Consider the following 14,699-nt stretch of genomic DNA (forward strand, 5'->3'; position numbering starts at 1 on the left):
CTGCCGAGATGGGTCGATAATACGAGCAAATGTTGTTGTTTAGTTTCTGGACTTTGCGGGCCAACAAGCTACGGCCTGTCGCCAACAATCACAATCTTCTCTTGTTCCATTCTTTTCACGGACTGCATCCTCTCAGCTGTCTTCGAAACAGACAGGCTTTTGGACGTCACTGCTGAAGCAAGAGAGAAAAGGAAGGCCAAAGAGAGAAGAGAACGAAGTCGCAATTTTTTTTGTCCGAGATTAAATGAGAGGAGGAAAAGGAAGGGAAGCAAACGAGAGAACAAATTATCATCCCAAATTTTCCACGCCAATTTGACAATTGGCCAAGGAAGAGCCCTGCCCCTTGTCATTTTATATGCAAAAAGGATCAAATTTTTAAATCTCACATTTAATAACTTTATATTGAATATTTAAATACAGATATACTTGCATATATTCAAGTCTGGAAATTTTAGGAAGAGTTAGATCTTGTGGGATTTGGGCTGGCGACCATGTGTGCTCGGTCGCTCAGCACGGCCGTGCCGCATCTGTTGGATCAAATCTTGGCATAATGATGCTTGGGATAGAAGGTTTTGAGCCGGGATGCATTCTCGTTGTATATCTGTACAGAGAAGTAAAATTAAGATAGTATTTTTCACGAATATCAATGATATAAATCAACCAGGATGAACTTCTTAAATGATGCAATCAAATTTAGTCGGCCTTTTCATAAAATCAAATAGATTGCCACAAGGGTGCCATATTTTAGGAGCCTCAAACTATGTGATTGAATAAATCCTTCTCTATCTATTAGGAGTTGACGGCTCCTTCCCTTTCTTTAATCTCCGATTTATATTTTTATATAGAAATCTCTGATCAACGATAGAACAAGATCCATTTTGCATCATATCTAACTTATTTCTTAGTTCGGACCGAAAAAGTAATGTCATTCGATTATTATCAAACTGACTGCAATCTTTTTCTGTCCGTAAAAATTCCACCATAACAAAATACTATTGAGAGTTTTTAGTGCATACGGCCGCACTTATATTAACCATATAGATGAGAAAGCTAGAACTTATAAAAAATCATATATGTTGCTATTTCCATATCAGCTGAAAAACTGCCACATGATACAGGTAACCATCAGATTTATTATATTAGATTTACAATCAAGTTATATTAGATTGTATTTGAGATTTATTTTATGAATCTACCATATCTTTTGGGTAAATCAAATGGAGAATAATGTGCAAACAAACCATAAAAATATGTATAAAGGAATGGCTCAATTATACTGTAACTATATTATGCAAAAAAAAAAATAGTAATTAAATATTGTGTAAACATCACGAACAACCTATTTCACGAAATATTGTTATTGACGATTATATAAGAATTATAATCAACAACCCCAATTAACAAATAATTATAAAATAATTATTTAACAAGAAGTAAGATTACTAGATTCCGAAAGGTAAACACCATGAATAATCCATCTCATCGACAATCATGTATTTTTGAAATGAAAACAGGAGATTCCAATTAACTTGTCGTCCTACTTCATAATATTGTTTTCTGATACCATATTTTGATTGATCGGTCGTTTATTCGTCAACACGTGGCGTTGTATGTGCTTCTGGAATCACGGTTCAAGAGTCGCGGCTGGAAATTAGACGGAACTAATCGAGTAATTGGAACCGGAGGTTAGAGGGTTACGTCAAACTTATCTTCCATCGTCCCGTCAAAAAGAAAAAAGAAAAAAAGAGGCCTTTCGTAAGCAATGACGAAGGAGCCACTGCAAGTCAGCATTTGCAGGTCATAATGAACTCCAGAGCCGAAGACCTCTTCCATCGATTCTACTGGATATTAGAAACCTCTCCCCATTTTACCTGATCTCTGGAACAGGGCAAAAAAAATTTCCCCTTCCTCGATAGTGTTTGCCATCTCCCGGAGCTTCACCATGGGCTCAGCCACTCGAGACCTCCACATCCTTTTCTTCCCCTTCTCGGCCCCAGGCCACATTATCCCCATCGTCGACTTGGCCAAGCTCTTCGCCTCCCGCGGCGTCAAAACCAGCATCCTCACCACCCCGGGCAACGCCCCCTCCATCCAACTCTCCATCGACCAAGCCAATGACTCCTCCACCCTCCGCCACCCCATCGCCCTCTACCTCCTCCCCTTCCCCTCCGCCGAGGCCGGCCTCCCCACTGGTTGCGAGAACGCGAGCTCCCTCACCTTCGCCAATCTCGACATGCGGGCCAAATTCGTCGGGGCATTCGAGCTCCTCCGTCAGCCTTTCGCCCGAGTCCTTAGAGAGTTACTCCCCAACGCCGTCGTAACCGACTCCTTCCTTCCCTGGACCCAAGACGTCGCCGCAGAGCTTGACGTGCCGCGCCTCGTGTTCCACGGCACCAGCCTCTTCTCCCTCTGCGCCTCCCACAGCATAGACCGCTTCAAAGTCCTCGAGTCCGTCCCGCCGGGCAGCGCCCAGTCCTTAGTCCTTCCCGGCCTCCCCCACCGGATCGAGATGCAGAGATCCCAATTCCGGGACTCAAGCAAGATGCCCGGATTTACGGTGTTTTTCGACCGGATCAGGATTTCCGAGGAGCGGAGCTATGGCGTCGTGGCCAATAGCTACTACGAGCTAGAGCCGGATTACGCCGAACATTATAGAAAGGTGGTAGGTAGAAGGGTGTGGAACGTCGGCCCGGTGTCACTCTGCAACAGAAATGAGATCGAGAAGTCTCGGAGGGGAGATGAGACTTCCATCGGTTGCAGCCAGTGTTTGAGCTGGTTGAACACCAAGAAGCCGGGCTCGGTGGTCTACATTTGTTTTGGGAGCATGTACAAATTACCCATAGCTCAAATCAGAGAGATTGCTTTGGGTCTCGAGGCCTCGGACGCACCGTTTATTTTGGTGGTGAGAGATGTCCGCGGAAATGACTCGGACTGGCTGCCAGAAGGGTTCGAGGAGGAAGTGGTGGGAAGGGGGAAGGGACTGATAATAAGAGGATGGGCGCCGCAGCTACTTATATTGAATCATGAGGCTGTGGGGGGATTTGTGACGCACTGCGGCTGGAATTCTTGCTTGGAGGGTGTGAGCGCCGGGGTGCCGATGATCACTTGGCCGATGTTCGCCGAGCAGTTTCTTAACGAGAGGTTGATAGTGGATGTGTTGAAGGTTGGGGTTGGGGTCGGGGTGAAGGAGTACGTAGATATTGGTGCGGAAAGGAGGGTGGTGGCGGGGGAGGAGATAAGGAGGGCGGTGGGGAGGGTTATGGACGGGGGAGAAGAGGCGGAGGAGATGAGGAGGAGAGCGAGGGAGCTCGCGGAGATGGGAAGGAGGGCAGTGGAGGAGGGTGGATCATCTTATGCCGACGCTGGGGAGCTTATCCAGGAGTTGATTGGGAGGAGGAAGACAACTGGGACAGAATAAATGCGTCGAGTTCTGAGGAGCGAGTCTTGTTTTGTTTGCCACCTTCTCAAATTGTGCAAACTACATTCATCAGTCGGTTTGTAATGGCAACGGTACTCAGTGTGGCATTTTAGCTAGAAAATAATTTGTGTTCCAAAGAAAATAGTTCTATATTCCGTAAGCGTGCGTAGAAATTTCTGGATCCATCACACTATCACACAATTGTACCTTGCCGGGTCATCACCTTAGAAGCAGGTGAGACTTGCGCCTGCACACAAACTTTCACGGTGGTTCCCGACAAATGCATTCTTGAGGTCAGCCTTCGATGTCTGGATTTTCAATAGTCCCAGTATATCGAACAAAATCATTTGAGTTAGATTGCAGGTATGCCTTTTTTTTTTCCCTTGAGTACTAGATTAGAGATCTGCCCCATGACGTCATTAAGTAACTCGAGGATATCGTTAAAACGCCACTCAGCTGGTGTGGTGTATTTTCTTTGCTCTCTTTGAATTGCTATCATCATATCAAATTATGTTTCTTCTCGAACGAGGCTGAGCTTGTTAGGCAGCATGGCGTCCAGGGTACATTTTGTGATTAGTATTCATATGCTTCAAGCGCAGCTTAATTTGATCGCACCCAATCTCACAAAATAATTTTAGCACAAGACTATAAACTGTCCAGATGGGTGGACGTGGTATGCTAGAATGTATAAAATAAATTTCCTTAATGATGTTAAAACTTGCAAACTAGATTTCTGCAAGTATTGTGTTCTTAGAAAATAGAACATGATTCAATTCATGACTGCCACACATAAGACAGAGAATATTCTTGACTATGTTCGTATAGATATTTGGGAATTAGTCAGAGTAGTATCACGGGGTGGATATACGTATTTCGTAACTTTTATTGATGATTTCTCGAGAAAGATTTGGGTGTACTTTATATAGCACAAGTCAGAAATGTTTGCCAAGTTCAAGTTGTGGAAAGCTGAAGTAGAAAACCAAACATGAAGAAAGATCAAATGTCTCTGATCAGATGCAGTGAATACACAGATTCAAAGTTCATAGAGTTTTGTGAGAAGGGGTTGGAAAGAACTTCTGGGCAGAGGCAGTGAATATGGCATGCTTCTTAATTAACAAGTCACCTAGGACGACACTAGATGGCCGGTAAGGTTGCAGAGGAGGTGTGGACAGGTAATAAGGTAGACTACTCAGATTTGAGAGTGTTTGAATGTCCAACCTACATACATATTTTTAGTGAGGAGAGGTCAAAGCTAGACCCAAAGTCTAGACAGTGTATTTTTCTGGAGTATCAGAAAGGGGTGAAAGGGTACAAGTTTTAGAATCCGAAAACAAACAAGGTGGTGATCAGCATATATGTGGCCAAGAATATTCTTGGGATGGAGAATCGCAGGGATAGAGATTCCAGAAAATTGTAGTTATCTCAGGGTAGTTATATACAGAAGGTGTTGGAGAGGTTCAGCATGGGTAATGCGAAGCCAGTGAGCACATCTTTAGCAAATCACTTCAGATTGTCTACCTCATAGTGCTCGAAGACAGAGAAAGAAATTGAAGACATGTCAATGGTTCTATGTGCTAATGCAGTGGAATGTCTGATGTATGCTATGGTTTATACTAGGCTGGATTTGGCGCATTCAGTTAGCGCAGCAAGTAAGTTTATGATGAATCCAGGAAGACAACATTGGGATGCAGTCAAGTGGATTTTCAGATTCTTAAAGGGGTATTAAAGATTATGGTATAATGTTTGTCAGACAACAGGATGATCTTTCAGTCGTGGGGTATGTTGATGCAGATTATGCAGGAGACTTGGATGACAGGAGGTCAACTACAGGTTATGTATTCACTTTTGTAGGAGAGCCTATCAGTTGGAGGTCCATAGTTCAGTCTCTAGTTGCACTATCTATGACTGAGTCAGAGTATATGGTAATAGCTGAGGCTGCTAAAGAAGCATTGTGGCTAACAAAATTAGTCAAGGAGCTGGTTGTTCAGCAATTCAGAGTTCCATTGCATTGTGACAGTCAGAGTGCGATCTATTTCGTGAAAAACCGGATGTATCATATGAGAATCAAGCACATAGATGTGAGGTATCACAAGATCAAGGAATTGGTTTGGTGTAGAACCAAGTCCGGGAAGGCAGACTTCAGTGGATACGATGTACTCACGTTGCAATTTTAAATCTGGAACAGAAGAAGAGGGAGAAGAGAAGGAGGAAGAGGAAGAGAAGAAGGAGAAGAGAAGGAGAAAGAGAGGAGGAGGAGACGTGGGGAAGAAAATTGTTAATCTTTCATTAAGCCCTAATCATGAAAAGAGGTCCCTATATATAGGGCCAAAATACACAATTTGCATAAATCCCCTTACATAGAAATAAATCCTAATAAATCCACAAATAACACAAATAACCCACAAATAAGCCTTAAAATGCAAATAAGCCCAGAAATAAAATAATAAAATAAATATGCAAATAAACGGGTCTAACTCAATCCGGAGGCTCAGGATCATCAGGATGAAGGGCTCTGATGTCCCCATCAACTCCTCCTGGGTGAGAAAAACTCGACCCCGTCGAGTATAGGTCTGGCCGGCTGTTGTACTGCTCCAAAAGATCGGGGTCAATGCGCTGCAACTGTGCTCTGAAAATCCACGTCACATCAGACTTTAGTCGACCTTTCCACCGAACAAGGTAACGTTGGTAACCACCGTTCCTGCTTGAAATAACCTGCTCATCCAATATATGTTCTATTTGTTCTCTGCGTGCATGAAATTTGGGAGGTGGTGGCTCAACAGCAGGTAATAGGTCAGGGTGTCCAACATGGGCAGGTATATCAATAAAGGAGTCAGAAGGCAGGAATATTATCTTTTTGTATGGGACTAAATCTTCAATATTAAATATCGTACTAATCCCATAGTCATCAGAAAGATCCACAACATATGCATTCGAACTGGTTGTCTTTAAGATTTTGAATGGTTCTGCACTACAAGTTTGCAATTTCTTAAACGTTTACGAAGAAAGTCATTCAAACCTAATTCTTATCATGACGTAATCTCTTTCATTTAACCCATTATAACGTCTGGTTAAATCAGCAAGGAATTTATATTTTAAGTTATTAAAGTGACTGCAATTGCTGATTTCTTGATGCAATGAATGTGGATATGATGCAATTGATTGTGCAGACTCAAAGACTCTATACTGATGAGACATGAAAAATAGGTTTATAGGTTGCCTAGGTTTGTAATCATGCACCACTTCAAACGGATTTATGCCTATGGACTTATGAACCGAACTATTATATGCAAACTCAACTGTCGGTAATATTAAATCCCAGGTCCCAGCATATGCATTTGGGTTGAGCCTATAATGTTGAAGGTTGGGCAGAAATACTCCGAAAACTAGATCAATTGCGTGTTGGATATCACGCATCGGAGAAAGTGCATCCGGAAGATCATCAGGGACTACATCATTAAACTCCTCTAGAAGGGAAACTACTATAGGGGAATGTTCAAGATTGGACTCCACATGGGTATCTTTAGCTACAAGTGCCAGTTCAGGTGACTGGCTCTCAATATCTGTCACTATCTCTTCCACAGTAGTGATGTGAAATGACTTGGTTGTACTTAGATCAATAGTCTCCCTTTGGGAATCATTTTGGACAAAATCTAATTCTATAGGTTCGTCTTCAAAGTCTTCTTCATAGTCTTCTATATTTGGTTCATAGATTTCTTTGACATATTCGACCTCTTGGCTCCTAGCTTCTGGTTCAGTACTCAGGTAGGTCCTAATGGAACATTGGGATGCTATGTGGTCGAATTGTTGACATCTTGAGCATTGGGTTTGGTGCCCAAGAAAATGGGGAAGGATAACAGGTGGCGCAACCAAACCGATTTTAGGTTGGGCTGCAACAGGGGTTGGCGGTGTAGGGGTCCTAGAATTTTGCATGAGTTCACGGATCTCTTGTGTGAATTCCTTGTATCCAGCCCGCATAGCAATGATCTGTTCCTTGATAGACCTCAAAATGTCGGAATTCATGGTAGCTACAGAGGTTTTAGGTTGACTGAGATAGTACTCCATATCACTACAGGTTGGCATGCAATGATGACACTGAGCGATGATGTGAAATACAGTGTCACTAATAAAATCCTAATAACTATGATGTAGGATCAAATTTGATGCAGGACAACCTACTAATGCAATCTATTATGATTTCAGAAATCAGCAAGTCTTCACAAAAATAACTTAAAATTTAAATATTGCTGATTTTTTACTTCGGTTATTTAGAATTAAGGATTAAGATTATTCAATTTAAGAAATTAGATTGCAATCAAGCAGTGCAGTTGTTCTGATCCTAAATCAATCTGATCGAAGAATGTTGAGAAGCATCCAGTTGTTAGGGTGTGCTAATTTAATATTTAGATTTTAAAAGGGCAAATAGGATGGGTTTGAAAGTAGGGGTTCTATGTTCTGAATTTTGACAGCAAAAGTAAGTTTTCAAAATGTGGCTATCATGCAAGAGAACTAGAACATAATTAAATGAACAAGCCCAAAAAAAAGTGGAAACCTATCACCTGTGGCGGATGCAGTCAACCGGAAGCGTCCGTTGTGGAGTCTCGAACACGAAGTTGGCGCCGGGCAGAGCTAGCTGGAACTGTGGATCCGGATCTGCAACCAAAAGGGGTTCTTGGGCTCCTGGAATGGACTGACGAAGGTGCTGGATCAGGCCTGAGATAGGGCCTGTGGCCGCTTGGGCCTGGGCCGCGCTCAAGGAGTAAAATGGGCTTTGGCCTGCAGCAGAGAGAAGTGTTGGCGGCCTATGGAGTGTGATCAGGCATGAAGAACCTGTAGAAAACAATGGGCTGGGCGCGTGGGCGTGGGTCGGATGAAGCCCACAGTGGAATGGGAGACTTCAGAGGAGGGTTTGGGTTTTTTTTTTTTTTTCCTTTGGTGGGTGGGTGAACGAAGATGATGAAGGGAGGGTGGTACACGGCGGAGGGAGAGAGGGGGGGGGGGGGGGGGGGAGGGCGGGCTGCCGGCGAAGAAACGTCGGAGCTCGGCGGAGACAAAGGGGAGGAGAGGTGGTGGGGCGCTCAGGTGGCGTGGGGTGCGGCAGAAGGGAGATGGGGGCGGACTGCCGGTGAAGAGACGTTGGAGCTCGGGTGGCGGGACGATGGCGGCCACAGAAGGAGGTGAACCGGCACCGTGGGGAAACGAAGGGGCACCGCGGACTCGGCGACGGCGTAGCAGCGCAGGCGGCACGGCGGACACTGTCAATTCGGAAATGGGGAAGAAGATGGTGGCGGCTTGGCTGCGACGGCTTCGACAAGGGCAGCGACGGCAAGGCGACGACGACGGCAGCGGCGGCGGGCGCCAGCAGCAGCGGCGGCGCAGCGACAGATCGTGGTGACGGCGGCGAAGACGGTGGCGATGGCGGCGGTGGCGGCGGAAACCCTTTGGGTTTCCTCTCGGCAAAACAGAGGTAAGTTTTTTTTTTTTTTTTTTTGGGACATGTGCGGGTCACGTGAACCTGCAGTTTTTTTTCTCCAGAACGGGTCCGGGCTAGTGGGGCGGGCTAACGGGTCTGATACTTACCCGTTAATCTGTTCCCAACCTCCCGACCGTTTCGGGAGGGTTTCCCGACCCTCGCTGCGGCGGCCGCGGAAAGGAGGGACGGGCGGCGACTGCGGATCGGCCGTAGGGGACGGCAACGGAGCTCGAGGCCGCGGCTCTGTGGTCGGCGGCGACAGGCGGCGGCCGATCACGGCGGCGGGCAGAGTCGCCGGCGGCCGATCACGGCGGCGGGCAGCCTCTTCCCGGATCGGGTGGAGGGCGTCCGAGGCTGTCACAGGGCGGTGGTGGGCGGCGGCTGGGCACAACTCCGGCAGTCTGTGGCTTCCGGCGCCGCGTCGCAGGCGGCTGTTCTTTTGGGCGCTGTTGGCAGTGAGTGGGGTGAAGGCGGCCGCGGGTGTGATGGGGAAGGGAGGCGTGCGGGCTGGTGCGAACATGGTTGAGAAGAGGAAGCGGGTTCATGGTGTGAACGAGGGAAGAAGAGGCTGGATCGTGGCTTTAGCAACAGGGGCAAAACCAGCCTTGCTCTGATACCAAGTTGGTGTAGAACCAAGTTCGGGAAGGCAGACTTCAGTGGATACGATGTACTCACGTTGCAATTTTAAATCAGAAACAGAAGAAGAGGGAGAAGAGAAGGAGGAAGAGGAAGAGAAGAAGGAGAAGGGAAGGAGAAAGAGAGGAGGAGGAGACGTGAGGAAGAAAATTGTTAATCTTTCATTAAGCCCTAATCATGAAAAGAGGTCCCTATATATAGGGCCAAAATACACAATTTGCATAAATCCCCTTACACAGAAATAAATCCTAATAAATCCACAAATAACATAAATAACCCACAAATAAGCCCTAAAATGCAAATAAGCCCAGAAATAAAATAATTAAATAAATATGCAAATAAACGGGTTTGACTCAATCCGGAGGCTCAGGATCATCAGGATGAAGGGCTCTGATGTCCCCATCATGGTTTCTTCCGGTGACATATTGCTTGAGAAAGTGCATATTTCTAAAAATGCAGCAGATATGCTGACAAAATTCGTTACTGCAGACGAGTTCAAGCATTGCTTGAACTTGATTAACATCTCCAGGTGCTAAAGGGAAGGTGTTTAACTCACAATCTGGAAGCAAATCCCTCCAAAACATCACAAAGATTTCTTTTACCAGAAAAAATAAAAAACAACAAAGAGGCCTTTAGCTCTTTAGCATTCCTCCTTTTTTTTCTCCTAGACATTACGTCAACCACTAAAATATATACAACAAAGCCATTTAATGCTCCACAACATTGTGGAGGAGTGAATTAATGATAGAAGGCCTACTGCAAACAGGAAAGCCAATGGACCCAAAGCGCATTCTAAGTTCTCAAGTGTGACTGTTGGTTGTTTGCATGACCCACAGTATACTCATAAATGCGTTAAGATATGGACATACAACTGTGCCTATAATAACACGAAAGGGATGTCTCCAAGAATGAATGGTTAAGAATAAAACAGATATATGCTGCTCAACCACTATTAGATGTGAGATAGCTTCCTTTATTTCAGTTAAGCTCATGTCCTTCTATATATATATATATATATATGCATACCGGAAATGTAAATTGGAAAAATTAATTAATCAACACTTCGCCAACGTGTAACACTATCTCAACAGGTAAACCTGGCAACTTAATCGAATCTCTTCTCTTTCGGTGGGGAAATTAGAGTAATAAGAAGATGTCTCCTCGAGTTACATTAGCTTGACAGCGCCCACCAAACTTGGCATGAGATCTCCATTTTCTTGACTAAATAGTATGTAACATCTCAGCAGATAACTATGAAAGCCACCTACGAGCCATGCTCATGGTCATGCAATAAATTTGGATTAGCAACTTCATCTGATGCATTTCTTTGGCAACCAAAATCTCACGCAAATTGCACTTTGACAGCCAATGCATGACAAAATACAGTTTGTTAATGAGAGGAAGAATGAAAAGATTTACACATAATCTGTGGACTTTTTCTGCATGACATTTCTGCGTTACTCTAGCAGTATGTATCTCTCCCGTCTCAAATAACAACTAGTCTTTCAAGCTGATCTGGTACACCTGATTATCACCCCTAAACCTGACACGTGGGATCCAATCTAAACCTTCATTCATTAATCTCATCATGTGAGCTCATTACAGAAAAATCGGTCTTTTCCGATGCTTTTTTTCCGACACTAGGAGGAAGCGTCGGAAAAAAAGGGTACCGCGCCAAAATTTGCCGACTATTTAATTAAGTGTTGGTAATTTTGAAGAATAGACGACGTGTAAACGCGTCGTCATAATCCTACAGAAAAAGCGATGCTTATTAGCATCGTCGTTCTCACATGCCTAAGATGACGCGTATAAGCGTCGTCAAAAGTCAAATTAACAATAAAACCAAGCGGCCGGCCTCCTCCTCCTCATTTTGCATCCTGATCGACCGGCCCTTGTCCTCTTCGGTGCCGAGCGACCGTCCGCATCCTCCTCTCCTCCTTCCTTCTCTGCGGCGCCAATTAGCCGACTCCATCTCCCACCGTCTGAGAAAGAGGTAATTCAAAAGATTTTTAGAGACAAAGATAGGTTACAAAAATGAAGCCTTACATGCATCTTAATAATTCGTATGCTGAATGCTTATTTTAGAAGGAATTTGTAATGTGCTTATGAAATTAATGACTTTGGCGACAATTTCTATTTGTTTCTACCGGGTATTACTGCATTTTTTGAATTTGAGTAATGCTAATGGAAGTATGCTAGCAAAGACAATCAAATCTCACAAAAGAGTATTGTGCTTGCTTTTTTTGGGGATGCACTGAAGGGGTATCCATTTGGATAGCTAATCCCCCCCAGCATGCTTTTGTTTCTCTTCTATTTGGTTGGATAGGTAAATGTTCATTTGAAAAGTATTCTGTTTAGTACTAGTTGTTCTTTGCCTGGGGTATCTATTCTTTTCATAACAAGTACTCCTTATCTCAGGCCTTGCAAGAGCATTGCTGGCAGTGAAACAAAGGTATGGGTAGAATTACGATTTTTTTTCCAATTTATGCATGTCCAAATGCTTGGAATGACCGTGCAAGATTTGAACATGGAACCTCTGCCTGTTTTCACTGAAACAGTGCCCAGTTTTTGACAAATGTTTTTCATTTTCAGAAAATTAACATGGCTTTTATTGTCTACTGTTGAAGGCTCAGTGTTCAAACATAAACTTATGCGATGCATAATATAGAGACCACAGACCAAACGCTCCGAAGCAATTAATGCTTCCAACCCCCGAGCTGCCGGCCCATATTGGCAGGAAGGAGGCCCCCGCAATGCATTCAGATAATTCTAAATAAATCTTCACATTATAGGTGAAGATTCTAATCCATCACTATAAACTCTAATGTCATAGACTACTAACTCTACCTAAATAAGAAATGAAAACCTTATGCCCTTATGATAATTTCTACCCCATCAAACTACAAATATGTGCGCTGATTCTGAGAGACAATGGATATACTCCTACAATAGAAAGCTTGGATTGTTTTCCTAAACGCTCCTAGATAGTCTAAGCCTTGACTTTCCATGAGCGTAACGAAGCTAGATTAATTACAATTCATTTCAGGCATTGATGACCTCTAAGTTATACTGTTGCCTGTTGGAATCAAATTATAGCCATCTAGGTCTAATCTGCTGCGCCAAATTGATGGAATCCAAGAATGACAACCTATGCAAAATAACATACATATCTTTTCATGCTTTATTGTATCCTATGCTCATGGTTCATGTTATACTTTGTCTTCTAAAATAATGTATCGAGTATTCATGATATTATTATTTGTGTTGTCCAAAATTTGTATTAGCTAAAACTAATCCAAAAAATGATTTGTATTGGTTCCAAAAATTTTTTCATATAGAAACCTCTGATCAACGATAGAACAAGATCCATTTTGCATCATATCTAACTGATTCTTTGGTTCGGACTGGAAAAGTAATGTCACTCGATTATTATCAAACTGACTGCAATCTTTTTCTGTCCGTAAAGATCCCACCTTAACAAAATACTTGTTGCTGGAAATTAGACCGGGGGCAATCTTCGGTCGAGGGAGAGGGAGAGGGAGCGGCGAGTCACCACGGCGGGGCGGCGACCGGTCGGCGGGCGGCATCCTCGGTCTGGTGTGGTCGGAGAGAAGGAGCAGCTGGTCCTCGTGGCGAGGCGGCGATCCGTCAGCTGGTGGCGTCCTCCGTCTGGGTGCCTGCACACGAACCGGTGGCCGGGTTTTCCGGCGCCGGCCCTCCGACGCTCAAGTCAGGGAGGGGGCAAATAGAGAGATAAACAGTGTCTGTAGAGTGTATCCACCTTCCCCCCTCCTGAGAGGCCAAGGCTCCCTTTTATAGGCGGGGGTCGGTTTACCTGCGATGTAACAGGGCGAAGCCGTAGTACGGCTCGGCATGTCGTCCAGGTCGGCGCACGGTCAGGCGAATCATTGCACTGATGTCGGCGGTGAGGGCGTCGTACAACCCGAGCTAGCACGCTACCAGGCGAATTATTGCATTGATGTCGGCGGTGAGGGCGTCGTACAACCCGAACTAGCACGCTACCAGGCGAATTATTGCATTGGTGTCGGAGGTATGGCCGAGATCAGAGACTTATCATAGTAGACTAGACTCTGCTGGGCTAATTTGCCGTGGAGAGCTGAGGATCCGTAGATGACAGGAGCCATGCGCATTAATTGTGGAGTAAGCCGGAGATCCGCATTTATTGTGGAGTAAGCCGGAGATCCGCATTTATTGTAGAGTAAACCGGAGATCCGCATTAATTGTTGAGTAAGCCGGAGATCCGCATTAATTGTGGAGTAAGCCGGAGATCCGCATTAATTGTTGAGTAAGCCGGAGATCCGCATTAATTGTGGAGTAAGCCGGAGATCCGCATTAATTGTTGAGTAAGCCGGAGGGTTATAGCGGCCATGCGCAATAAATGTCAGAGGGGCGTCAGGATATGGTCCTCGGCCGGACCTCAGAGGTGCACGGCCGTAGCAGGTGGTTGACAAGAGTAGACCTCGAACATCGGGATTTTTCTCAGATCGGAGGTCTCGAGGTCGGTTGTCTTGAGGTCGGGCGTTCCGAGGTCGAACGCCGACTTCGGCCGTCTAGGGTCGGAGGTTGTGCAGCTTCTTAGGGGCATTTGCGTCATTTGGGAAAAAAATCTTATTCCCCCCAACACTACCCCCCGACTTCCGAGTTCGAGCGGCTTGTGGGCTCGGACGTAGGAAGTAAAGTCCATTATTAAAGTTAGGGGGGCGCATTTCGTCCGCGCCCTTGCGCTTCTCGGAGTTTTTATGGCGAAGCCTGCGCCCTTTGGCGCCCTGAGGTTGCTTTATTCAGCGAGCTTATGATGAAGCTCGTATCGTTACGCTTCTTGAAGCGGGGGTGGCGTCTCTTGAATCGCCAAGATTGCTTCGCGGCGGATTAATGACGGGGGTCCTCGAGCTTGTCGAGGCGGTGTCTCGATCCCGTAATCGAGACCCCTTGCTCATCAATGAGTGTGCCGTTACAGGGTCTAAAGCGGACACGCGGCACGACCTAAGGTCGGACGCTTCCGATTTCGTGTTACTGGATCATAATTCCGGGGAGGTGGAGGCCACATCGGGGCTCCACGTGTCCCAGATCTTATTAAATGAGGGGAGCGGGGGCGGCGCCCGCTCGTTCCTCAAAACGATTTGATTCTGCGGACCCATGATGAGGCCCCGAGAT

General features: G+C 45.2%; 1 protein-coding gene across 1 annotated transcript; it reads left to right on the forward strand.

Moving 5' to 3' along the window:
* The first annotated feature begins 1,388 nt into the window (after positions 1-1,388).
* On the forward strand, positions 1,389-3,578 carry LOC120110500 (scopoletin glucosyltransferase-like). The gene has a single exon (XM_039125610.1). The coding sequence runs from the start codon at positions 1,943-1,945 to the stop codon at positions 3,416-3,418; it is 1,476 nt and encodes a 491-aa protein (XP_038981538.1). The 5' UTR covers positions 1,389-1,942; the 3' UTR covers positions 3,419-3,578.
* Positions 3,579-14,699: the final 11,121 nt, after the last annotated feature.

Source organism: Phoenix dactylifera, chromosome 4 (assembly GCF_009389715.1).
Source record: "Phoenix dactylifera cultivar Barhee BC4 chromosome 4, palm_55x_up_171113_PBpolish2nd_filt_p, whole genome shotgun sequence".
NCBI lineage: Eukaryota > Viridiplantae > Streptophyta > Magnoliopsida > Arecales > Arecaceae > Phoenix > Phoenix dactylifera.

Excerpts from the sequence above, each read along its gene's own strand:
- LOC120110500 (XM_039125610.1), top strand. The coding sequence starts at position 1,943 with ATGGGCTCAGCCACTCGAGACCTCCACATCCTTTTCTTCCCCTTCTCG.